Below are 27,635 nucleotides of genomic sequence, written 5' to 3'. Positions count from 1 at the left end.
GTACTGATATTTTTATCATTTGTTTATGCTCCAGTTTTTATAAAGCTTGTAAACCTTAGTTAAAAGCGTTTTTAAACTCCACTTATTATATAGCTGATTACCACTAATGATCTGTTATACTTATCATAAATAATTACATCAACATAAAACTGAGTTCTTTATTCATGTGTTGGGGATGTTTTAAAAGCGCAGTGAGAGTCTTACTTAAGAGATTATTAGCCTGTAATTACATTTCAAACTATGCTATGCATTTTACATTTAATGCACATGTTACAGGCCCTTTTGTGCTTTATATCTATAACTTTATATCTATATATATATATATATATATATATTTTTTTTTTTTTTTTTTACATTTTTGCTATGTTTTGCTTGCTCACAAAACTTTAACTATAGTTGTTCTGGATTAAAAAGAAAGTGCAAAAAGAAAGCCTATTGTTTCATCAAATTTATTTATTTACTATTATTATTATTATTATTATTATTAATATTAGTAAAGCATTCCACAAGGCGTAGCAAGGGGGTAAGAGAACAAAAAATAAACAGACAAAACAAACACATTAGACATTAAATAAAAAACGTAGAACATATAAAATGCAATCACCATTACCTTTAAGTATACACAATTGATTTTACAACTGATAACCCTTCTTCTGTCTCTTCCCACACAAATCTCATTTATTTATTACTTTTTATTTTACAGAAATTAGTTTCAGATTATAAATTATAGTATAAATGAATTTTTTGTTTCTACTCCAAGAGAAAACTATTTTTTTGTCTTGACAATCTTGACAATGATAACATAATTACAACATGTTTACCTCTACAGTACTCTTATGTGCTGGATTTTGGAGCACACAACATCATGGCACCACTTTTTGTTCATGAATTGAATCTTCTCGTACCACTGTTAACAGGTACTTACTACTTATGGCATTACAGGGATATCACTCACTGATTGTGGAGGTTTGGGAAACCCTTTTTTATTGAGCAATAAATACAGTCAGTTAAACAGGTTGTTCTTTACTGAGACAAAACTGACCAGGAACAAAAAAAAAAAGTCAAAGACAGTCCAAAATTGCTTTTTACAGTTTATTCACCACACAATAGAAACTTTAGTATTTTAAACAAAGTGGGTAAAATAAAAGAAGGAAAAATTGACGTACATATTAGTAATACCATATCTCCCAAAAGTGATTAGCCCCCTCACATTTCTGCAAATATTGTATTTTATATGTTCATGGGACAACACTATAGAAATTAAACTTGGAAATAATGTAAGAGTACCACTTTATCAAACACTGACAGGCTGATCTTACATTAACATAAGAAAATAACAAATAAAGTTAGTTCAGGATGCACCCACCCATAAACCCTTGAACAAATATTAAGTGTTAATGTACCCTTTAAATACTCATGTTAATGCTACTGTCTGTTAGAACCCAAGGCAATTTTTTACACTGGCCCCTCAGCAAAATACATCACCATTATGTAATAAATCCATTACGAATATATAATGTCAATATCATTAAACCACAAATCATTCACAACAGATATGGAACACAGTACACTCTGCACATTCAGAAATAATTATACCACATCAGTGATTTAGAGTATATTTGTCCAAAGTTCATAAGTTAGCAGACATCAAGTCACGGCCAGCAGAGCTGGGCACACAGGGTTGCTTTGCTAGTTATGTTAAACAACAGCAATAAAGAGATACTAGTCTAGTACTAGTTTCCCCACAGTTAGTCTAAAAGCATTTAGTTATGTAGCAGTATTTTTAATCATTATTGCCTGTCCCCGGTAATTCAGTTCCATTTTTAATATCTTCAAATTTGAGGCCAGCTCACTCGTCAGCTAGTTATCAATAATAACCTTTTTCAGGTTCAAGAAGTCATCAAAATATTCATAATTATGACTACACTACATACACCAATTGTCATCACTCATAATGTGAACTTTTCTGATTGATTTAATCACTTTACAAATGAAACTCTAATGGCAGACTGGTGCAGGGTATACATTTTTCCAACTTGGCAAAACTACCACAGGTGGACGTGGTATCAATCACAAAACAGAATCAGATTAGAATCAGAATCAGGCTTTATTCGCCAAGTATGCTCACACATACAAGGAATTTGTTTTAAGTACCCAGTACATTTGGCTTTCAATGCACAGTTCAGAAACACAAAACTTTACTGGATATCAAACTGTAAATCTAGTTAGCTGCCTCTTTTTTTGGAGTTGTCTGATGCTCTTCAAAAGAAAAACTGATGTTTTACAGGCCAATTCCATTACTGCTCTTTAAGCATTTGTGTTTCTTTAAACTACATAAATACCTAAAGTCCTTCTCACATTCAAAGCAGTGATACGGTTTCTCTCCAGTGTGAATGCGCTGGTGTTGTTGAAGAGTGCTTTGACACCTATAATTCTTCCCACAGTCTGAGCAGTAATACGGTTTCTCTCCCGTGTGAATGCGTTGGTGTTGTTGGAGAGAATTCTGATAACTAAAACTCCTTCCACAGTCTGAACAGTGATACGGTTCCTCTCCAGTGTGAATGCGCTGGTGTAGTTGCAGAGAATTCTGATAACTAAAACTCTTCCCACAGACTGAGCAGTGATACGGTTCCTCTCCAGTGTGAATGCGCTGGTGTAGTTGCAGAGAATTCTGGTGACTAAAATTCTTCCCACAGTCTGAGCAGTGATATGGTTTCTCTCCAGTGTGAATGCGCCGGTGTCGTTGGAGAGTACTTTGACGACTAAAACTCTTCTCACAGTCTGAGCACTGATATGGTTTCTCTCCAGTGTGAATGCGCTGATGTAGTTGGAGATGACCCTGTTGATTAAAAGTCTTCCCACAGTCTGAACAGTGATATGGTTTCTCTCCAGTGTGAATGCGCTGGTGTAGTTGGAGAGTACCCTGTTGATTGAAACTCTTCCCACAGTCTGAACAGTGATACGGTTTCTCTCCAGTGTGAATGCGCTGATGTTTTCGAAGAGTGCTCTGTTGATTAAAACTCTTCCCACAGTCTGAGCAGTGATACGGTTTCTCTCCAGTGTGAATGCGCTGGTGTAGTAGGAGATGACTCTGATAAATAAAACTCATCCCACACTCTAAACAGTGGTGAGTTTTCTTCTTGTCTGTCCTTTTCTGCATTTGTTTGGGAGGGGTAGGAGAGGGTGTTTGCTGAGTATTGGAGATTTTTGTAGATGCCATGTTCTTTCCCACTTCAAGTATTTTAACCTCTGTGTGAACTCTTCTGGTTGAGTGTATTTCCGTAGCTAAATTTCAAACTGGTTGGAAGGTCGCCACTAGGAGCAAGAGACCTTGAACAGGATGGCATTCATTTCTGGAAATAAAAAAGAAAAAACAAAACTCAATCTCAGCACTTTGGGATGCAAAATGAAAATCTCTTAATTGGCAAACAGAAAAATGGGAGCCCTCAATGAGTATGTTTCCCAGTGCTGGCTGATGCAAGACCAACGGCTCTAGACGTAAAGAAGCTTGCATTATCTTAAGACCATAAGTGATTAGATAGCTAACTAGCTATCTAATAAATGAAGGTTTAGAGCTTCCCTTTATCCCTGTGTTTTATCATATACTCACAAATCACTGTTTTATAGTAACTAGTTAGCTATATTGTGTTGGTAGCGAACGCCAATTCCGCAATTTATTGACATACCCTAACTCCAAAAATGTAATCAACACTTTCTTTAGGAGAGATTATTCATCTGCAGAACCACACACACACACACAAATACACACACATTAAATACATACATTAAATACTGCGGTATATGCCAGCATTACTCACTAAAACTACCCCTAAAACGATGTGTAAAACACAATGAATATATACAGTAAATAATGCTGTACATCAGCTCACTACTCTACCCCCAAAGCTGTCTATCAAAATGCACTAAATATGTATACATTAAATAATGCTGTACATAACAGCATTACTCACTAAAACTACCCCCAAAGCGGCGTGTAAAAACACATTAAACGTATACATTAAATACGACGGTATATACCAGTATTTCTCACTAAAATACCTCCAAAACGGTGTAAAAAAAACACATTAAATATACAACGTTACATTTAAAAAGCTGTATATACACACACTAGTATTACTCACTAAACTAACGTTACCCTCAAAACGGTGTGGAAAAAAACATTACATATATACACATTAAATAATGCTGTATAATGCACATTAAATAATGCTGTATAATGATGTGTTAAAAAAATACACTAAATAATGCTATATATACCAGTAATACTCACTAAACTACCACCCAAACGGTGTGTAAAAACACATTAAATATATACAGCAAATAATGCTATATATACACACTAATATTACTCACTAACACTACCAAAACGGTGTGTAAAACACAATAAAAATACACATTTAATAATGCTGTATATACACTAGTATTACTTACTAAACTACCCTCAAAATGTAGTGTAAAACACGTAAAATATATACATAAAATAATGGTGTATAAATTAAATACATACATTTAATAACAGCACTTACGGACGGTCTGCAAGCGTCAGGCCTGATAAGATCCGCGGTGTTTCCTGAGAATGTTGGCCAGAAGAGGGCTCCCCGCAAGCGCTAAGCGAGGAGCCGGAAGTGCGGTACGAGAACCGGAGACCGCGCTAAGCTAATGGCTAACTCCAGCCGGCCGGCCGGGCGTCCTGTCCCTCCCGCTTTCCAGCGCCTGCTCCCTGGGTAATAAACTGGACTACCTCCGGATGCAGGGAACAGACCAGCGCGAGTTTAGAGACTACAGAGTGTTCGAACTTTTCTTTTTCTTCTTCTTCTTCTTCTTCTTCTTCTTCTTCTTCTTCTAGGTTTATGGCAGACCAACTGATGGTGCATTACCGCCAACTACTGAGCTGGAGTGTGAAGTGTGATTTCGGGAAGTGAAGTTCACATTACCAGACTGAAGTGACTCAAATCCGATTTTTTGCTCAATGTGGCTTAGATCTAATTTTTTTATGGCTATGTAAACGTGCCAAATCAATTTTTTTCTAATCATATCAGAGTCACTTTAATATGTCGTCCTAAATCGGATTCGTATCCGATCCATGGACATGCGACATGAATGTTAATGGTCAATTTGGAATTCATGTGTCTTTTTGCTTTTACGCATTAGCATTAGTGCTATGTTCTTCTCTCTCGTACCCACACATCTCTTGCTGCAGCTGTGCAGCTATAGCTGCAAAAACAGCAAAAGCAAACCGCCTGGCCTTTTTTCTCCTCCTCGACCTAAGCATGAACTACAGAGCAGCTGTTTACTCTCCACTCCAGCAAAAGATGCCACATATAAGCTGCTAACGCATCCATTTCCCTTTATAAAGCTATGAGTTGTCTCTCAAATATGAGGGTTTTTTGTTGTTGTTGTTGGTGAAGAAGGCGATGTTTGAGTCGTTCACAATACACATAGATACAGATCACTAACATTTGTAAATGTGAACCGTCAAGATATCTGTCTACGTCCTGCAAGACTACAAGGAATGTCCATCTGGTTTATTTTATGCTGCTATCTAGTGTGTCTGCAGTATATTGCATTATAGCTGTTCCTTTCTGATTTTTGCTGTAGATTTTAGTCTCGCTTTTTTATTTATGCCTTAAAATTTAGTTCATCTTAACATTAGTGTTGCGTGCTTAGCATATTTGGCTATACAGTATACAATTCATTCTAATGGCCATTAATCCATACTTAAATATATGCCCTGAAATAAAATAACTAAAAAAGGACTTTTAGTGAAGTAAAACGACATGGTATTACAATTAGTTTCAAAAGCATTCTTTATTGAAAAACAATTCAATCATATATATATATATATGTATATATATATATATACATACAACCTTGTGTATTTTTAAATGTAAAAATACCAGAAACATACCAACAGCTTTAAGAAACTTTGTGTTCACTACCCATCCCTGCCCCATACGAAAGCAATCCCTTAATAATCTTTGCGACCATTTTCTTTCACAGCAAAAAAAAAATTCTCTTTGTTCACCGTTCTCCTCTGAGGACAATGACGACAAAGCCCCGTGGAGTGTTTATGGATTTATTGCAGATAAGCATTCAACACACCGTGACCTACCCGGAGCCTTTCGAGTATCTGTGGTGGCAATCTTAGTGCATTACCGCCATCTACTGGACTGAGGTGTGATCACACTTGGATATTAAAAAGATCTTGCAATTTGCGTTTCTTTAATAAACTCTATGACTGCTTTGACTGTATGCTCTTTACTCAATTCGATTTTCTCAGTTCTGCATTTAAGAAGTACATGCTGAACTGTTTTTGTTCTATTACAATATGGATACATTCCAGTCTCATGTTTTCCTATTGTGTGTAGGCCTATTCAGTCCTGTATGCTCTTAGCCTCTTTCCTCTTGGTGAACTAAATCTCTTGACTGTCACCTCTTCTTGAAAACCATATAAAAGCCTTCCTTTCTCCTCCTTATCGCACAGACTCTGCAACAGCTTCTTCCACCAGGCAGTCAAGACTCCTCAACACAAAGAGACAGAGCTGAAACCTCCCCCCCACACACACACAACACCCACCAACCACTCTTCACACTCACACAAAGACTGTACTCACCCCACCCATCACTATACACACACTCAGTACACAGACAAACTGAAACCCCTTACCACTATTCACACTTAAACAAAGACTGTACTGAAACCACCCATCACTCTTCACACTCGCACAAAGAATAGAATTTTCTCTAGTTCTAGCTGTGGAAGTGGGTTAAAGACTTCCAGCCTAACTTCAGTAACTGAGTTTTGTTTCATATCAGCCACACCAGAAGACGGACAGGATTTGCTATCTGTCTGCTAAATGTTTTTAATTTTGTTATTGAAAAAGTCCATAAAAGCAGTGCTGGTGTGAATGGCTCGAATCTGAGGTTTAGTACCTGCCTGACTTTTAGTAAATTTGGAAATAGCACTGAAGAGAGTTCTAGGATTATTCATATTAATCTCGATCTGTGAGGCCACTTTCAGTTTGATTAATCAGCTTTCAGTGCTAAATTTCGTACTAACTGCTTTAAAGTACGAGTTCCGATCATTGTAACACGGTGCAAGCTTTTTCTGTCTCTTTTGTGTTTAAGTGGTGCTACACGAAAGCTATTTTCTAAACCTTTGAGTAGTTTGTCTTGTTCTACTGGGTCTGTCGGAGAATTCACAATTGTTGATAAATCGGGAAGCTTATCAGTAAATTGTTGGCCTGTTAAGGGTGTTATTGAATCTTTAATAGAGTAGCCGGGGGATGTACGTTTATTGTGACTGTATTATGACTTCTATAAGATGTAGCTTAAATAAAATAAGGTAAAGATCTAAAATTGCGGAGGTTTGAGAAAGAATATTAAGGTTATCTATGCTAACACACAGGGTCAAAACCGAATTCAGAGTATGATCACAGTAATGAGTAGGTCCTGTTATATTTTGAATAATACCTACTGAGTCTAGAATTGATATGAATGCCTTTTTTAATGAATCATCCATCTTTTCAAAATGAATATTGAAGTCTCCTACTATAATTATTCCATACTGCTAAATCGGTTTAATCTCTTCACATAGGGCCCTGACGATCTGTAGATATTAATTAAAGAAAATGTGTTCTTTTTTTTCTCTTTTGGAATAATTACAGGAGCTCAAAAGAAGGGAAATTTATATTTTAGAGTTTCTAATTGATATCTTAGGTCAGGGGTGTCCAAACTACGGCCCGCGGGCCATTTGCGGCCCGTTTCCTTTTTTGGAGTGGCCCGCGAGGTATTTTAGAAATAGAATGAAAGTTGACCCGCTGTTAAGCAGGTTTTTATAATGTGAGATTCAAAGTTTGAACGCTAGGTGTCAGAAACGGGCCAAAGAGTCTAAAAGCAGAGAGAGTGGAGTTTTAGCGCAGAACAATGGGCCAAAGAGTCTAAAAGCGGAGAGAGTGCACATTTCTAGCTCAAAAAAAGGGCTAAAGAGTCTAAAAGCGGAGAGAGTGCGCATTTCTAGAGCAGAAAATGGGCCAAAGAGTCTAAAAGATGCCGTAATAAAGGAGTTTAATATTAAGAGACATCATGAAATAAAACATCAATTTGAAAAATCTTAGTTTACACAACACTGTCAAAGATAGTAAGTCAAGTAAAATAGTGTGTAAATGAAAGTAATCAGGAAAAAAGTATTATTTAAAGTGGTATATTTCATTATTTGTTTTATTACAGAGTCTGTGGCCCGTGACTTCAAATATATTTCTCCTTCTGGCCCCCAACAAAAAAAGTTTGGACACCCCTGGACTAGGTTTTTCAAAAAAGTATGCATAATGCTAAATATTCGATTGGCCTAATCCAGGTTTCCTTGAGGCACAGAATATCGAATTTCTAATCAGTTTCGATTTCATTCACTATAACTGCTTTTAAATTTAGAGATCTAATATTAAGTAAACCAATCTTTAGATTTGAAGCGTTGATGTTACAGTCTGTATACGATTGTTTAATAAAAGTTAAGTTATATAGATCGTTTGACTTCTTCGAAGTTTTTGTTTGACTCGGGGGACAGACACAGTCTGAATACACTGTTTTTTTGGTAACGTCTCTTGTTGGAGAGTACTTTGACACCTAAAATTCTTCCCACAGTCTGAGCAGTAATATGGTTTTTCTCCAGTGTGAATGCGCTGATGTTGTTGGTGAGAATTCTGATAGCTAAAACTCTTCCCACAGACTGAGCAGTGATAAGGTTCCTCACCAGTGTGAATGCACTGGTGTAGTTGCAGAGAATTCTGGTGACTAAAAATCTTCCCACAGTCTGAGCAGTGATACAGCTTCTCTCCAGTGTGAATGCGCCGGTGTCGTTGGAGAGTACTTTGACGACTAAAACTCTTCTCACAGTCTGAGCACTGATATGGTTTCTCTCCAGTGTGAATGCGCTGATGTAGTTGGAGATGACCCTGTTGATTAAAAGTCTTCCCACAGTCTGAACAGTGATACGGTTTCTCTCCAGTGTGAATGCGCTGGTGTAGTTGGAGAGTACCCTGTTGATTGAAACTCTTCCCACAGTCTGAACAGTGATACGGTTTCTCTCCAGTGTGAATGCGCTGATGTTTTCGAAGAGTACTGTGTTGATTAAATCTCTTCCCACAGTCTGAGCAGTGATACGGTTTCTCTCCAGTGTGAATGCGCTGGTGTTGTTGGAGAGTACTTTGACACCTAAAATTCTTCCCACAGTCTGAGCAGTAATATGGTTTTTCTCCAGTGTGAATGCGCTGATGTTGTTGGAGAGAATTCTGATAGCTAAAACTCCTTCCACAGTCTGAGCAGTGATACGGTTCCTCTCCAGTGTGAATGCGCTGGTGTAGTTGCAGAGAATTCTGATAACTAAAACTCTTCCCACAGACTGAGCAGTGATAAGGTTCCTCACCAGTGTGAATGCGCTGGTGTAGTTGCAGAGAATTCTGGTGACTAAAATTCTTCCCACAGTCTGAGCAGTGATACGGTTTCTCTCCAGTGTGAATGCGCTGGTGTCGTTGGAGAGTACTTTGACGACTAAAACTCTTCTCACAGTCTGAGCACTGATACGGTTTCTCTCCAGTGTGAATGCGCCGGTGTCGTTGGAGAGTACTTTGACGACTAAAACTCTTCTCACAGTCTGAGCACTGATATGGTTTCTCTCCAGTGTGAATGCGCTGATGTAGTTGGAGATGACCCTGTTGATTAAAAGTCTTCCCACAGTCTGAACAGTGATACGGTTTCTCTCCAGTGTGAATGCGCTGGTGTAGTTGGAGAGTACCCTGTTGATTGAAACTGCTCCCACAGTCTGAACAGTGATACGGTTTCTCTCCAGTGTGAATGCGCTGATGTTTTCGAAGAGTACTCTGTTGATTAAATCTCTTCCCACAGTCTGAGCAGTGATACGGTTTCTCTCCAGTGTGAATGCGCTGGTGTAGTAGGAGATGACTCTGATAAATAAAACTCATCCCACACTCTAAACAGTGGTGAGTTTTCTTCTTGCCTGTACTTTTCTGCATTTGTTTGGGAGGGGTAGGAGAGGGTGTTTGCTGAGTATTGGAGATTTTTGTAGATGCCATGTTCTTTCCCACTTCAAGTATTTTAACCTCTGTGTGAACTCTTCTGGTTGAGTGTATTTCCGTAGCTAAATTTCAAACTGGTTGGAAGGTCGCCACTAGGAGCAAGAGACCTTGAACAGGATGGCATTCATTTCTGGAAATAAAAAAGAAAAAACAAAACTCAATCTCAGCACTTTGGGATGCAAAATGAAAATCTCTTAATTGGCAAACAGAAAAATGGGAGCCCTCAATGAGTATGTTTCCCAGTGCTGGCTGATGCAAGACCAACGGCTCTAGACGTAAAGAAGCTTGCATTATCTTAAGACCATAAGTGATTAGATAGCTAACTAGCTATCTAATAAATGAAGGTTTAGAGCTTCCCTTTATCCCTGTGTTTTATCATATACTCACAAATCACTGTTTTATAGTAACTAGTTAGCTATATTGTGTTGGTAGCGAACGCCAATTCCGCAATTTATTGACGTACCCTAACTCCAAAAATGTAATCAACACTTTCTTTAGATGAGATTATCTGCAGAACCACACACACACACAAATACACACACATTAAATACATACATTAAATACTGCGGTATATGCCAGCATTACTCACTAAAACTACCCCTAAAACGATGTGTAAAACACAATGAATATATACAGTAAATAATGCTGTACATCAGCTCACTACTCTACCCCCAAAGCTGTCTATCAAAATGCACTAAATATGTATACATTAAATAATGCTGTACATAACAGCATTACTCACTAAAACTACCTCCAAAACGGTGTAAAAAAAACACATTAAATATACAACGTTACATTAAAAAAGCTGTATATACACACACTAGTGTTACTCACTAAACTAACGTTACCCTCAAAACGGTGTGGAAAAAAACATTACATATATACACATTAAATAATCCTGCATATACACACATTTTACTCACTAAAACGGTGTGTAAAAAGCATTAAATATATACACTAAATAATTCTGTATATACCATTAACACTCACTAAACTAGCTCCCAAACGGTGTGTAAAACCACATTAAATATATAAGTTACAGTAAACAATGCTATATATACACTAATCTTACTCACTAACACTACCCCCAAAACGGTGTGTAAAACACAATAAATATACACATTTAATAATGCTGTATATACACTAGTATTACTTACTAAACTACCCTCAAAACGTAGTGTATAACACGTTAAATATATACATAAAATAATGGTGTATATATTAAATACATACATTCAATAACAGCACTTACGGACGGTCTGCAAGCGTCAGGCCTGATAAGATCCGCGGTGTTTCCTGAAAATGTTGGGCGGAAGAGGGTTTCCCGCAAGCGGTCCGCGAGGAGCCGGAAGTGCTGTGCGAGAACCGGAGTCCGCGCTAAGCTAATGGCTAACGTCTGCTCTCTGGGGAATAAACTGGACTACCTCCGGATCCAGAAAACAGACCTGCGCGAGTTCAGAGACTACTGAGTGTTCGGCTTTACGGATTTACACGGTTAACGAACTTTTCTTTTTTTCTTCTTCCTCTTTTTCTTCTTTTTCTTCTTCTTCTACGTCTTCTACTTCTTTTAGGTTTATGGCAGAAGACTGGCAACTGATGGTGTTTATGGCAATTGATGGTGCATTACCGCCAACTACTGAGCTGGAGTGTGAAGTGTGATTTCGGGAAGAGAAGTTCACATTACCAGGCTGAAGTGACACAAATCGGATTTTTTGCTCAATGTGGCTCAGATCTGTGTTTTTCTAATCAGATCTGAGTCACTTTAGTATGTCGTCCTAAATCGAAAATGCAACACAAATGTGAATGGTCAATTTGAAATGTATGTGTCTATTTGTTTTACATTACGTTACATTACATTACATTTGGCAGACGCTTTTGTCCAAGGCAACTTACAATAGTGAAGTACAAAAGTAATAGAAGTTAAAGGTAAAAACATCTTTAGATATGGCCTAAAGGAGGTCAAAGGGACATAATAGGATCGAGGAGTGAATGAGGGGAAGAAGGAAATGAGGTTAGAAGTAGTTAGTATGTTAGAGGTGTTAAGAGGTGTTTTAGGCATTAGAATTAGCGCTGCATGCTTCTCTCTCGTACCCACACATCTCTTGCTGCAGCTGTGCAGCTATAGCTACAAAAACAGCAAAAGCAAACCACCTGTCCTTTTTTCTCCTCCTCGACCTGAGCATGAACTTCAGACCAGCTGTTTACTCTCCACTCCAGCAAAAGCTATGAGTCATTTTACAAATATGAGTCTTTTTGTTGGTGGTTAAGAAGGCAACGTTTGTAAATGTATAAATATGCGCATGTGAGGTGTTTTAGGGACAGAGTCGTTTACATTACACACAGATACAGATCACTAACATTTGTAAATGTGAACCGTCAAGATATCTGTCTACGTCCCGCAAGACTACAAGGAATGTCCATCTGGTTTATTTTTGTGCTGCTATCTAGTGTGTCTGCAGTATATTGCATTATAGCTGTGCCTTTCTGTTTTTTTCTGTAGATTTTAGTCTTGCTTTTTTATTCATTACTTTAAATTGGGTTCATCTTAACATTAGTGTGTTGCATGCCTAGCATATTTGGCTCTACAGTATACAATTCATTCTAATGGCCATTAACCAATACTTAAATATATGCCCTAAAATAAAATAACTAAAAAATGACTTTTAGTGAAGTGTGTGCAGAAAACTGTAAATAAAGACATGGTATTCTTTCACAGCAGACACTCCCTTTGTTCACCGTTCTCCTCTGAGGACAATGACGACAAAGCCCCGTGGAGTGTTTATGGATTTATTGCGGATAAGCATTCAACATTCCGTGACCTACCCGGACCCTTTAAATTTTCTGTGGTGGCAATCTTAATGCATTACCGCCATCTACTGGACTGAGGCGTGATCACACTTGGATATTAAAAAGGTCTTCTTGCAATTTGTGTTTCTTTAATAAACTCTATGACTGCTTTGACTGTATGCTTTGTACTCACTAAGATTTTCAAAGTAACTGAGTTCTGCATTTAAGAAGTACATGGTTAACTGTTTCTGTTCTATTACAATATGGACACATTCCAGTCTCATGTTTTCCTATTGTGTGTAGGCCTATTCAGTCCTGTATGCTCTTAGCCTCTTTCCTCTTGGTGAACTAAATCTCCTGACTGTCACCTCTTCTTGAAAACCATATAAAAGCCTTCCTTTCTCCTCCTTATCGCACAGACTCTGCAACAGCTTCTTCCACCAGGAAGTCAAGACTCCTCAATACAAAGAGACAGAGCTGAAACCTGCCCCCCACCACACACACAACACCCACCAACCACTCTTCACACTCACACAAAGACTGTACTCACCCCACCCATCACTATACACACACTCAGTATACAGACAAACTGAAACCCCTTACCACTATTCACACTTAAACAAAGACTGTACTGAAACCACCCATCACTCTTCACACTCGCACAAAGAATAGAATTTTCTCTAGTTCTAGCTGTGGAAGTGGGTTAAAGACTTCCAGCCTAACTTCAGTAACTGAGTTTTGTTCTATATCAGCCACACCAGATGACGGACAGGATTTGCTATCTGTCTGCTAAATGTTTTTAATTTTGTTATTGAAAAAGTCCATAAAAGCAGTGTTGGTGTGAATGGCTCGAATCTGAGGTTTAGTACCTGCCTGACTTTTAGTAAATTTGGAAATAGCACTGAAGAGAGTTCTAGGATTATTCGTATTAATCTCGATCTGTGAGGCCACTTTCAGTTTGATTTATCAGCTTTCAGTGCTAAATTTCGTACTAACTGCTTTAAAGTTCGGTTAGTTTGTCTTGTTCTACTGGGCCTGTCGGAGAATTCACAATTGTTGATAAATCGGGAAGCTTATCGATAAATTGTTGGCCTGTTAAGGGTGTTATTGAACCTTTAATAGAGTAGCTGAGGGATGTACGTTTATTATGACTGTATTATGACTTCTATAAGATGTAGCTTAAATAAAATAAGGTAAAGATCTAAAATTGCGGAGGTTTGAGAAAGAATATTAAGGTTATCTATGCTAACACCCAGGGTCAAAACCGAATTCAGAGTATGATTACAGTAATGAGTAGGTCCTGTTATATTTTGAATAATACCTACTGAGTCTAGAATTGATGTGAATGCCTTTTTTAATGAATCATCAATCTTTTCAAAATGAATGTTGAAGTCTCCTACTATAATTATTCCATACTGCTAAATCGGTTTAATCTCTTCACATAGGGCCCTGACGATCTGTAGATATTAATTAAAGAAAATGTGTTCTTTTTTTTCTCTTTTGGAATAATTACAGGAGCTCAAAAGAAGGGAAATTTATATTTTAGAGTTTCTAATTGATATCTTAGGTCAGGGGTGTCCAAACTACGGCCCGCGGGCCATTTGCGGCCCGTTTCCTTTTTTGGAGCAGCCCTCAAGGTATTTTAGAAATAGAATGAAAGTTGGCCCGCTGTTAAGCAGGTTTTTATAATGTGAGATTCAAAGTTTGAACGCTAGGTGTCAGAAACGGGCCAAAGAGTCTAAAAGCGGAGAGAGTGCGAATTTCTAGCTCAAAAAAGGGCCAAAGTGTCTAAAAGTGGAGAGAGCGCGCATTTCTAGAGCAGAAAAACGGGCCAAAGAGTCTAAAATTTGCCGTAATAAAGGAGTTTAATATTAAGAGACATCATGAAATAAAACATCAATTTGAAAAATCTTAGTTTACACAACACTGTCAAAGGTAAAGATAGTAAGTCAAGTAAAATGGTGTGTAAAAGAAAGTAATCAGGAAAAAGTATTATTTAAAGTGGTATATTTCATTATTTGTTTTATTACAGAGTCTGTGGCCCGTGACTTCAAATAAATTTCTCCTTCTGGCCCCCAACAAAAAAAGTTTGGACACCCCTGGACTAGGTTTTTCAAAAAAGTATGCATAATGCTAAATATTCGATTGGCCTAATCCAGGTTTCCGTGAGGCACAGAATATCGAATTTCTAATCAGTTTCGATTTCATTCACTATAACTGCTTTTCAATTTAGATATCTAATATTAAGTAAACCAATCTTTAGGTTTGAAGTGTTGATGCTTCAGTCTGGATATGATTGTTTAATATAAGCTAAGTTATTTAGATTGACTGTTTGAGTTTTTTGACGTTTTTGTTTGACTCGGGGGACAGACACAGTCTGAATATACTGGTATCTTGATAACGTCTCTTTGCAGCTCGCAAACGGTCAGTTAAGCCTCTCTGTCTGCGGCCTGGTCCCGGCTCTGGATTGTCAGCAGCTTCTAACACTACTCTGCTGACTGACCATCCCTACCTAAAAGACCAGGCTTGCCCTGGAACTGAAGCAATTTATCTATAAAGCCATGGCTGGATTACTGACCGGGGCAGCAGGGTCAGCGCCCAAATATTTTGCGATGTCTATCAACATTTATCATACAATATATTTTTATTTCCGAGGGCCTCAATTTTAAGGATCCTCTGACTATTAGGGAATTTGACCCCAGGGCCTCTTGGGGGCTCTAGCCATGCTTTTGGGCCCCTTATGAAATAGAATGAGGCGTTGTGGCTCTGCTCTGACTTCGACTTCTGGCTATTAGGGGTCCTAGAAAAGAGGGGGGCATATTTTTAGAGGGCCCTGGTTATGAGAGCCCCTACCAGGGGGCCCTAGAGAAGAGCAGGGCATACCATTAGAGGGCCCTTGATTACGAGGGACCCTGCTGTGGGTCCCTTAACTTCCATAGAAGTCGTTTACCATGGCTCCTTGACTTTTAAGGGACCTGCAAATTGCCAGGCAAACTACCATATTTTATAAGACATTTTGCTGCAAATATGCAATTCAGGCCCTTACCTAATGTTTCTGAATTTGTATTGTTTCAAAATTATTACGTTCAATTTCTTTTAAGCGAGAGACACAAAATAATTTTGCAATTTTGCAATTATTCAAATTTAAGACAAGCATTTTTTCTGATAAATCTGATGAATCCTTGACACTTTGATTAAATTGAGTGAATTTGGCCAAGGGTGGGATTTCACTTACGGAAAAACACTAAACCATTTGACTAGTTTCATGTTTCCCTTTTAAAAAAAACAACACTAAAGAGAGCAGTGGTCACTCTAGCTCTGAAGGAATGCATGAAAAAAACGAACTTTTCATACAACAGAATTGCAAGCTATATTTACTGAGTAGCACAATTTTGGTTTGGTGACAGGATGATGAAACAGCAGGTGGTTTTGTTGTTGTAGCTGTGACTGTATATGTGTGTAACCCTGATATTTTGTTTGAGGATTATTTATTGGAAAACATTTTATTCAGCTTGTTATTAAATATAATGACTATTCAACAGTTTGACATGACTTGACATGTTTTAATGCATTATGAAGGGGTCTCGACAAAAATTAAACTTGATTTAATATCATTAGCACAGCATTTTTAGTGTCCTCGAAACCCTGTCTCCCTCTCCATGCTTCTATAAAGAGGGGTGGGGGGCTACCCTTAATCCGTCGTTGTATATAGCCAACATGATTTTCTGCACATCACTTGGACATCCAGTGGTTTAGTGAAGAAAGCCTGCTGTAAGCTTGATCACCACGTCTCATTGGGATGAGGCCAGCGCAGATTCTTACTGCTGGAAATGTATATCAATTATGTGCTACATAGATTGGAAATCGGCTTACCCACCCAAATTTATACACTGGCTAAGTGACTTTTTACTATTTCTTAAATTAGAAAAGATTAAGCATTCACTTAGAGGATCAACTAAAAACTTTTACAGAATTTGGAACCTAGTATTATCTTACTTTGAAAATATGCAAAACATCACCTTAGACTGAGTAAACTTCCAACGTTATTTTTATTGCACATCCTAATGTGTGGAATTGTTAACCAAATCTGTACATGACCTTCCCTGCTTTTTTTTTTTTTTTTTTTGGAACCACAAGGCAGCTTAACTTGGGTATAGCGGATGGGTGGTTGGTTTGATAGTGTGAGGTGTTTTTTCTGGTTGTTTGTTTTTTTGATTATAAATTATAATTTAAAAAATGTCACCGTTTGATATTGCTTGTCTTTCGAATACCTGATCAGTTCAATAAAAAAAAGATAATTTACAAACTCAATAAAATACGTTTTAAGTTTGTGGTTTAAACTGCAGAAATGTGTAGTGGTGTGTGAAGTGGAGCTATATTACAGCAGCTAAATCTGTTCTATTCCTGTAGCCCACAGCCAGAAGCAGTGTCTGCAGTTACGTGAAGAGCTGGTGATGGTGGAGGTGATAAGACTCTGCTGAGCTCTTTTGAGGAACTGAAACAGAAAACGCAGGGGCACCGAAACACTTAGCGAAGAAAATAAATAAATAAAGACATCGTACATCGTGTTTGTACAGTTCAGCCACAGTGTTTTATTGGATGTAGTCCATGAAGCAGGTGCACAACAACCCTCAGGTGTGGTATTGTTGCTATATACAGGTTTGAGTTCTGATCTATTCACTAGGCAAGACATCTGCTGCTGTATCTCCAGTGGCTGTTCGGACAGCGTGATTAAAAAACACATAGAAACAAAACGAGAGGGCGGAGTTCCTGTGGGCGCCTATCGCCATCCTGTTGCATGCACATACCATGGTTGACCTCTATTAGATTTAAAAAAAAAGAAAAAAAAAAGTGTGGTAGTGTGGTTTATATACACTATATAGACAAAAGTATTGGGACACCATCAATGTAATTTAAGAAAAAAAACAATCTTTTGTTGGAGTAACTGTCTACTGTCCAATAAAGGCCTTTAACTAGAGATTTGAGATTTTGGGCTAGCACTGCTGTGAGGATTTAGAGATAGAGAGAGGTCAGTCAACATTATTGATTGGATGATCACCACTTACTTTACTCAAGTTGTACTTGAGTTTCTTGGGGAATTTTAAGGGGTTCTTCAATTTGAAACTGCGGAGGAAGTTCTCAAGGTGTCCTGAAGATCCTTTAGGAAAATACTTTTTGAGTGCTGACGAATGAAAAACCGCTAAAATCGGATTCCTCTAAGCACCTAAAGAAGTTCCTCCACAGTTTTAAACCGAAGAATTCCTAAAAAAAAAAACTCAAGGAACTCGTACTTCTTTTAGTTCCCGAAAGTATTGTATGAAGAAAAACCATCATCCAACAGAACCTTGGGCTTTGGGTCTGAAATGATTGCAGATGATTCAAGGTATGCAGACTGGGGTTTGCACGTTTAAAACGTGAAAAAAAAATGTGATGACACATTTTATAACCAATACCAGTATGAGCTGCATTATCTGACATCTGTGTGTTACCATAAGGGGGTGCTACAGAGCCAGACAAGTTTTCTTGCAGACATTTTTCTAGTTAACTGGCATGTCCTTATGACTTGCACAACATGGGCAAAAGATGGGATGTATGTAGGATACAGTGTAGCTTTGACGCAGAAGCATAACTTGATCTTTACACTGGGAAAAATGTGTGCAACCAAGCAAAAAGCACAGAAAAAACGTACGATATTTGCTTTCCACATCGATATCAGAATATCCAACAGCGTTATTGTACTCTACATGTGAAACGACTAAGCTGGAGGCAGACTCCACCTCTACCTCGCTCTTCCTCCAGTCTAGCGAGTTACATCAGGTGAGCACTATACCTTGCTGCATGTAGGTATTGCAGTTAAAATTTGCCTTATTTTATCCGTTTTCACTGCTCTTTTGTATTTATTGCGAAAACTTAATCACAATACTGATAAGAAAAGCACATTTTAATCGTATAGCCCTAGTTATGGGAGTTTAATCAGCGATAGTAACATGAGAACTCACACTGCATTTGAAGAGCACTGTTCAGGAAATGTGATCTAATTCTTGTGTGAAGTATGTTTTGGACCTTCTCTACCGGGACTAGAAAGCTGTGTATATGTGTGAATCAGCAATTAGGGTGAAACAGGGTGTCCACGAACATTTTCGTAACGTATAGTGTATCTGCTATTTGTTCCTGATGCCACTTCAAAAGAAATGCTATACATACATTAAGTTGAGCGACAATAATAATAGTAGTAATAATAATAACAACAATAATATTTTCCTGCTAGGATAATTCAAACATTCAGATAATTGGAACATAAAATCCCAATCTACCCTTTGTATAAAAAAGAAGCTTTCAAGTCAACAAGGAACAAAAGACAGTTCTCTTCACAGAAAGGGTTATAAGAGAGGCTGGGGGGTCGGGGTGGGGGGGTACATAATGTTGCACTTGGTGAGTGTGCTCTGAAAGGACGAGGACAAGATGGGAGGGTGGGAAGGGTAGAGGTAGAGAGGTACAGTGGGGACAGAAAAGGGAGAATTGATAGTGGGCGGGTGTGTGTTCGGGGAGGGGCGCTGCGTCAGTGGTTTATGTGGCGTATCTCTTCGTCCATTGTTTGGCTATTCTGTCGTGTTCCGTTCTGTTGGTTAAGTATTGTGTGGCGATGCTCCCGACGAGAGGATCGGCTGCAGAAAACAAAGACAAAGACAAAGAAAGGACATCAGTAAAGATTCTGCATTGTTCTACATATCTACAATTCTACATATCGTTGCTGTCCAATGAAAAACACTTATCTCCAAAAAAGCAACTTTACAGGAGAGAGAAAAAATGTTGTAAACTTTCAATGTAACAAGTCAATGTAAAAAGAGTTTATTCCAGGTCGTTTTGAAGAGTTTCTATTGGTCTGTTCATCAAGAAATTTTGGCACAGTGTAAGAGACAGTTTGTCTGTTCAAATTATGTAGTAAACTAAAAATCGACAAAAACGGAGATAGGTGTTTTTCATTGGACAATGGCGATATTTGTAGCTTTTTCTTCCTAAAAGGCGACTAAACCCCCGATTTTACACATCCTGCTACTATAACTAGTACTACTACTAGTACAACTACAACTGCCACTAGTACTAATGCTACTATTACTAAAACAACTACTATTATAGTACTGCTACTACTACTACTAAAAACTGTACAACAATTATAAATACAAGTATTACTAATATAACTCCTATTATGAGTACAACCATTACTGATGCTACTTCAACTAATACTACTAATAAGGTCAAAAATACAACTATTATAAGTACAAGTATTCCAATTACAACTACTATTACAACTACGAATGCTACTATAAAAATATCTGTTAAATATAAATATAAAGCAATTATAGCAGCTGTAGTTTAAATGGATCTCTGGTTATTTTATTTTAATATACCTTTTTTGCACTATAAGGTGCACCTAAAATACTTTAATCTTCCCAAACAAGTTTAGTGCACCTTATAATCTGAGGCTTATAATCTATGTGCGAATCGACAGTGTGGCTTATAATACAGTGTGCCTTATGTATGAATTCTACCTGTCAGGTATTAAGAAGCAGTAAAGTCACTCTGCTGAAGTACAGAGTTATACAGGAGTTTCAGTTTAGTTCTCCAGTAGTATTAGAAATACCTGCTAAGCGTCAGCAATTCGGCCATTCAGAGGTGAGTATTATCGACCTGTAGTCTGCTGCTAACCCTGGCTAGCACTGCTGGAGCAGCATTAGCATTATCTGGTAACAAGCTATGTGGGACGAGCTGCTAGCTAATATCGCCCTGGTTTACCAGAACACTCAGGGTTCCTCAGTGTAGCGCTGTCGGACTAATGCTAATGCTCCAGCCTTAGTGGAAATCTGGAAATCTAAGCTTACTGTAAATAAACAGAAGCGCTTTTTAGACCCAAATAAACAGTTTTCAGGAGAGAAATCTGTGTAGATTAACATCCAGCACTCGGTTGATTGTTTTTTTTTTTTTTTTTTTTTAAGAATTACAGTTTGTAGCTTAACTTCACCCAGCGGGCAAGACCTGCTGAATTAGAAGGGAAACATGGCAAAACCCATGTTCCTTACTAGTGTCGCATAATGAGCCTTATAATCCAGTGTGCCTTATGTATGAAAATATACCAGAAAATAGATGTTTATTAATAGTGCGACTGATAATCTGGTGCGTCTTATAGTGCGAAAAAAACAAAAACGGTAGCTTAGAAATTTTTAAATGATCTGAACTAGAACTGATAAGTTTATAAGAAATGTCTTTTTTCCTTTTTGTCAGGTTAGAGCTGATCAGTACTCTGTGCACTCTAAACCTGGACTGGATTATGAGCAGGTGTTGGGCTCACCTGGGTTGCAGTCCGTGAGCAGGGAGCAGATGGACAGCAGCACTTTGGAGATGGTAAGGGCAGGACTCCAGTTGTCCTTCAGGATGTCCAGACAGATCACTCCCTGACTGTTAATGTTACAGTGGTAGATCCTTGTACGAAACGTTACCTGCAGCAGAGAGATTGAGAGAGAGAAATAAAGAGAGAGAGAGAGAGAGAGAGGTTTAATTAGCTTTAATAGACACATTAACACAGAGTGCGGGAGTGATTTAATAAGGCTACTGGGAGAAGGTCAAAGGCTGGTTTGAGCAACATCATGCTAAATCCACCTTCTTCCACCCATTTATTCAGTCTCAAGGTGTTTTCACTAAGAACTCTGTGATATGATGCATATCACAATACAGGGGTCACAATGCAGTAGATTGCGATACATAGCGAAAATGTAATCAAGGTGATTTTATACTTTACATCAAAATTTAGAACAAAACTTGTCATCATATAAAAAGGACAGTACCATATTTCTAAAATCTGAGTAAAAGGTTAACTTCAATCTGAGATTTCTGAGGAAATATTCTTTGAAAAAGATTTGTTGATGCTCATCAGGCAGGAAAAAGTTATGAAACCATCTATAAAGAGTTTGGAATCAACTAATCCACAGTCAGACATATTGTGTAGAAAAAGGAGGAAATTCAAGACCACTGTTACCCTCTCCAGGAGTGGGAGAATACCCTCCTTAGAGCAGGAGGTCTAATAGTCGATGAGGTCAAAAAGGACCTCACTCAGGGTAACTTCTAAGCAACTGAAGGCCTTTTTGGACAAAAGTCAGACACTTTTGTCCAAGGCAACTTACCATAATAATGTACATTTAGTAATAGAGGACATAAAAGTTAAAAGGGCAGCAGTGTTGCTAAGTAGTTAATATGGTTTCACTAGGTGATTGCTATGGTATCCCAGGTGGCTCCTCAGCAGTGGGACTCCATGAAGTTAGTTGCCTATTACAAATCTATCTGTATCTATATCCATCACACTAATTTTGTACTATAATCATTCTTAAGCTGTTTTCGAAATAAAAAAAATATTTAAATATATGTGCTGGATCAGTGGAACTGTGTTCTCTGGAATGATTGAGATCTGTCCAAAATGCAGAGCGCTTGGAGGAAAGCACAGTGACTCAGTTCCGATACATCAGCTCGACATCGCCTTAATAGTGATGAGGAGAAAGAGCACCATCTACCCACCCAGAAAGAGCAAGGCCAGTTGTGCTCTCAGGGCTCTGGCAGCTGATGTCAAGCTGCATGACCAGGATTCAAACAAGCGATCTCCTGATCATAGTGGCAGCGCTTTAGACTGCTGGACCACTCGGAGCCCTCTGTTCTTGTTGCTTAATGCAATCAAATCATCACAGCAATGCTCCTCCAAAATCTAGTAGAAAGTCTTCTCTGGACAGTAGAGATCATTACTCCAGCAGAAGCAGGATAAACTCTTTGTTCTGAGCAGAAAGAAGGGCAGACCCCTGGAGCCCAGTTAAAGCAATATTCCACCCAAAAATGCTAAGCTGGCTAAAAAGCTGATGCAATCTGTGGGGGATGCTTAGTGTGGCCTCGTTTCCACGGTGCCACCTGGTTCATTTTGCTATTAGCAATGTTTGCATATTTGGATGATTAATTTGCTCAAACCACACATGAAGATCTGCATAAGCTTAACTCAAATTCAGAGTGTCCTGAAAAAGTATTGTGTCCATGTTAGCTTCTGTTTCTCGAATCTTCAGTGTTCTTCGCCATGAGGTGGAGTGTTAAATATCCAGTGGACAGTACTAGAGAATTGTACCCAAAGGATTTTTCTTAAAAATGTTCCCATTTCCTTCCCCATCAATAGTGATGCCTCACCACCTGGAGGGTGAAGACGAGCACATGCCACCTCCAATACATGTGAAGTCAGACTCCGCCTCTTTTTGAACTGCTGCTGATGCAGCATTGCTGAGTAGCATCACAGCGTTAACGCTCGGAGGACAGTGCAGCGACTTGGTTCTGATACATCAGCTCACAGACGCAGACTTGTGCTGATCCACATCACCCTTTGGAGTATTATGGGGAGAGAGTGCCATCTACTGTACCCATCCAGGGCTCTGGCAGCTGATGGCAAACTACATAAACAGGATTCGATCAGGCGACCTCCTGATCATAGTGGCAGCACTTAGCCCGCTAGACCACTCACAGCCCCCCCAAAGCACTAAATTGGTATTATCTAAGGCAAATATAAAAATACTAACTGCAGTTTCTTCTTACCTTGGGTGGTTTGAATGGGTAGTCAGGTGTAAAGGCGATGTCGAGGAAAAACACCCCTCCCTCATAGACCGAACCTGGTGGTCCCAGGATGGTCGACCTCCACTCATAGATGTTGTCTCCTTTGGGGCCAGCACTGTGGAGGAAAACAAGACAGTTATGAATAGCTGTTCCTTCGTTTTAATCCAACCACAAGCACACAATGTGCCACTTGTGGTGCACAACTGCCCGTCTGACTGCACTCGGCACGGTCTGAAAACTAGCCAAGGGTCTGTGACCAGAGTGACCAGAGACAAGTCAATCACAGAAACACAAGCATTAATCAGCTGTTTAAGACTAAACGTGACACCACTGAATTGTTCAGGTCTATATCAGGTGTATGAGGTATTTTAACTACACCTTATATTAAAGAAACTGGGATTTTTAATGGTTATTTCTATTAAACTTGTATACTCAATAACTTTGTACTGAATGAGGGAACATGGACCAGAATTTCAGTAGAGCTGCAACAACTAATAAACAACTTGTTGAATAGCTGGCAACTAATTGAAGTATCAATTAATTAGGTCTACGTTATTATAGCAAACAAGTTAGCATTAGCTTTTTAATAATGATATATTGTATGTTTCTTATGAAAAAACAACATTAGTACAAAGACAGGTTAGGTCATTTAAAAATGCTGGAAATCAACTTTTGCTTTTTTAAATTTAATTAACGATTGATTCAACGATTTTCAAAAATAATCTTTGATGGCAGCCCTAGACCAGAAACAAAAAAGGGAAAAAAATGGCAGAAAAGTACTGCCACAAGCATTTGGAGGTTGATAGGAATGTTTTTAGTAAATTTAGAAAAAATGTTATACAGGGTAATTATAAGATAAGATTTTAAAAACGTCACAAATAAATAGGGCAGATTAAGATTTTAAAACAAACAAAATTAGTAAATCCCTATTTTGACATAATTAAAAATATACAGGTATGTATATATTTGTGAAAAACATCAATCTACTTTCCAGATCCAGGTCAAGTGGATAGATACTATCCACTATATTAGTTTGTGTTTTTAGCCATTTAACCCCATTCACTCATTCATGCACAACACTGTATTTAAGCCATTTATAGGGTCCATACACTATCCTAATGTTTCTAATTCTTTCAGGCTTAAACCAGGAAGAGTTACGAGTGATACAGGATTCTTTCATTATCCGTCCATTCTCCTACCTAACAAAAGATTAGTCACAGCATCTGGAGCTAACAACAAGCTAATTACAGGTGAATAAGTAACTAAACCATTAATCAATGCAAGCTATTGATTGGACCAGCCGAGAAGAATAAATGAAAGGATGGCAGATCTGTTTGTAGCCCACGTGAGATCTGATCTAGTGACCTTAGAAACAGAGCTAAATCACCACAATGATGTCAAGGACAATGTAGAGGGATGGAGCGATATTATCAGTACTTGAGTGAGCAATGAGTGAGGAGAGTGTTTTCCTGGACATAAAAACTGCATCAGTACAGAATTGTGTATTAGACAGTACCTCAAGCCCTATCTTACTCCCTTCCCTGTACGAGGTGTGTCATGATGTTCATTGCTACCTTAGACCCCTTCTGCCTGTATTGTTTAAATAGTAACAGAGCTTCTGAATATATCTACACTGATGGGTGTGGTGGTCTGGAAATGAGGTGTGTTCAGGGAAATTTCTGGTGTATTGCTATCTTGGCAATGGAAAACACAGGTGTGCCACTGACTGAATACAACCTGAATACAACTGAATACAACTGAATACTAAATACAAAAACATTGCTGTAATAGCTCCTTTACAGCGTGAATGAGCAGGTCAGTTTCCTCTGCTGAGAAGCGTTTATTGAACATGTCCAGGTAGATGCGCTGTTAAAATTGCAATCCGCCAAAGTCAGAGCGCCTGACTCTTAAAGGGAATGATGAGCAAGTGACACACTGATGGGTTTATTTTCCGTTACGCCCAAAATGAACCACACCCACAATTAATTAAGAGAATAATTACATGCCTTTCGCTCATTTGGAGACGCACAAGGTGTACTTTTCCCGTCGCTACGATAGCAAAGACACACTAACAAGCTTCTCACCTACAGATTGCTAAAATAGGACCCTTGGAGTTACTACAAATGGCATCCAATCGGTGAAAAGACCCGTGCATTCATTTTAAAAGCTGTACCAGGGGTGTTCACAAACATTTGAACATAAAAACGTCATCCAAACTTCATTCTTCATGCACGTTTAAATCTGGCCTTATTCCACACGCATTTCCCCAGCGAGGGCATGATAAGAGCTGGAACTGATCCTCACACCTCCTAAAGTGAGGCTAACAGCTGAAACGACTGCAGACAGCAGGTAATATCTACACCACCGCGTAGCGCCGCGCAGAAAGGTCTTTCTTTTGAGCTTTAATAGCCACTCTGAATCAAAAGGCTGCCACCTCTGCTGGATTCCCTCGCAGATAAGTGCCATATTTAGGATTTATAGCATTCCCCCTCCCCCATCGCTGCTTCACTGCTGTCAGCACGATCCTGACTGGCCCCGTTCCAACAGCAGGCTGGGAACGCGTCCAGCTGCTCGGGATAATAAACAATCGGCTGAATTTTATATAATTACCCCCGAGCTCTTATTCAGCGAGGAACACACGCGTGCAGCAAACACAATAAAACACATAATGATACGCAAATATATCGACTGATATATCTACTGATATATCACCTGATTAAGCATAACATTATGACCACCTCCTTGCTTCTGTGTTGTGCTGGTACGCAAGGGCTTTGCCTGGGTATGTAAAGATCAGGTAATTACAGAATTTTGTTTTTAAGAGATTTTTAAGGCATCCAGTATAATATTCAGTTATTTTTTTTTACTTTAACTGATTGACAAACAAACAAAGCATGCAGAAATTCATTCAACTATTAAAAAAGCATGAGGAAACAAAAGGAAAACTCACAGAAAGTAACAACCTCTAAAAACATTAGAATACATTCACTACCTTTTATTATGAACACACAAATGTTTCCCCAGTGATTCCACCCTTTAATAAGGTAAATCTTAATTAAACAATTAATCTTTGTTTCAATGCTATTAATTTCAATGTTCTAGTCTTCCAAATTATAGTTTTAATTTAACTTTTTTCTCAATAAAACAAATTACTGAAAGGAAAAAAAATAAACGATTTTTAGTCCAAATTGTACACATTTAATGTGCTGTAAGAATTCCACAGGTAAATGGATTATTGTAATCTTAGCTTGTTATATAACTTAATTGCTAACAAATTTAGCGTGGACTCAAAAGCGCTATAGTCTTAATCTGCATTTTTCTCCATTTCTAATATTACTATAAACACAGCTGATATTCTAAACTGACAGATATCTGAAACAGCTCTGTGTTCTTCTGCTGAATCTGAGGACGGGCCGAATTTTTCTTTATTTTTTTTTAGGCGGTAATGGTGGCTGTGTCCCAAAAAGCGTGCCTGTTAAAACCACACTTATAGCACTGCACATTGTTGACGTCACCAGAGTATACACATTGAGGGGCACTGCAGGGTGTACAGCTACTGAATTAACCTATTAACACAGGATCTTCTTGCTGTATTAACTTTATTTTGCTCCTACCTCAAAGAGAGGTCTGAACAATGAAGTGAAGACAATGTTCTTGCATGGTTTGTTGTGAACTGTAAACTGAACCCTGAAAATAACACCTCTTTACACCATAAAAAATGCCACAATTTGTATTCTTCAGTACCGGTATACCTGTGTCGAGCAGTTAATACAGTGGGAACCCTTTCTGCATGCACTGAAATGTATGAATATTACAACTACATATTCTCTGTCTTCACTTAGTTACATTAACTTAATACACATTATCAGCCCATAAACACAGCTACAAAAGACAAAAGTACCAGGTACAACAGACCACAACCATCATTGCTTAATTTTCCTACCAGTAATTGTTACAGCTGTTCAACTATGTTCAGTTATTTGTATGCCTACAGTACACCAGACCAGCCAAAACATTAAGTACACACAAAAACTCGCCAGGTGGCCTATTATTGTGAGTTAGTTTCACATTGGATATGACTTATTTGAATTCGCAGTTTTATAAAAG

The 27,635-nt window shown here is 38.3% G+C and overlaps 2 protein-coding genes across 8 annotated transcripts in view; both read right to left on the bottom strand.

The window, feature by feature from the left end:
- Nucleotides 1–648: 648 nt before the first annotated feature.
- LOC111190071 (zinc finger protein 239) lies at nucleotides 649–11,681 on the bottom strand. 7 transcript variants are annotated; one of them, XM_049464928.1, is made up of 3 exons: nucleotides 11,365–11,681; nucleotides 9,232–10,242; nucleotides 650–2,426 (listed from the first exon to the last, which is right to left on the bottom strand). In XM_049464928.1, the coding sequence occupies exons 2-3, from the start codon at nucleotides 10,107–10,109 to the stop codon at nucleotides 2,282–2,284; spliced, it is 1,023 nt and encodes a 340-aa protein (XP_049320885.1). In that variant the 5' UTR covers nucleotides 10,110–10,242; nucleotides 11,365–11,681; the 3' UTR covers nucleotides 650–2,281. The 7 variants fall into 7 exon arrangements, with proteins under 7 accessions (XP_049320891.1, XP_049320889.1, XP_049320887.1 ...); XM_049464923.1 differs by having other exon boundaries at nucleotides 657–2,426; nucleotides 8,644–10,242; nucleotides 11,346–11,677; XM_049464922.1 differs by having other exon boundaries at nucleotides 657–2,426; nucleotides 8,644–10,242; nucleotides 11,365–11,676.
- Nucleotides 11,682–17,467: 5,786 nt separating this feature from the next.
- ube2e2 (ubiquitin-conjugating enzyme E2E 2) overlaps nucleotides 17,468–27,635 on the bottom strand; it is a 46,057-nt gene continuing 35,889 nt past the window's right edge. The window contains exons 4-6 of the mRNA XM_007241069.4: nucleotides 23,511–23,643; nucleotides 21,247–21,394; nucleotides 17,468–19,564 (exon numbers count right to left, since the gene is read on the bottom strand). Of these exons, the coding sequence (XP_007241131.1) occupies nucleotides 19,467–19,564; nucleotides 21,247–21,394; nucleotides 23,511–23,643 (379 nt within the window). The 3' untranslated portion in view covers nucleotides 17,468–19,466. The remainder of the gene's footprint in view (nucleotides 19,565–21,246; nucleotides 21,395–23,510; nucleotides 23,644–27,635) is intronic.

This window comes from Astyanax mexicanus, chromosome 1 (genome assembly GCF_023375975.1).
Source record: "Astyanax mexicanus isolate ESR-SI-001 chromosome 1, AstMex3_surface, whole genome shotgun sequence".
Lineage (NCBI taxonomy): Eukaryota > Metazoa > Chordata > Actinopteri > Characiformes > Acestrorhamphidae > Astyanax > Astyanax mexicanus.
The sequence above is the reverse complement of the archived record's forward strand: the minus strand, read 5'-3'. Positions and strand labels throughout refer to the sequence as shown.

What these genes read in the sequence shown, in the direction of transcription:
- LOC111190071 (XM_049464923.1), bottom strand. Translation starts at nt 10,109, where the DNA reads ATGGCATCTACAAAAATCTCCAATACTCAGCAAACACCCTCTCCTACC. An exon ending in GACTGTGGGAAGAATTTTAG is followed by an intron (nt 2,427 to 8,643) that starts GTGTCAAAGTAC and finishes GAAGAATTATAG; the next exon opens with GTGTCAAAGCACTCTTCAAC.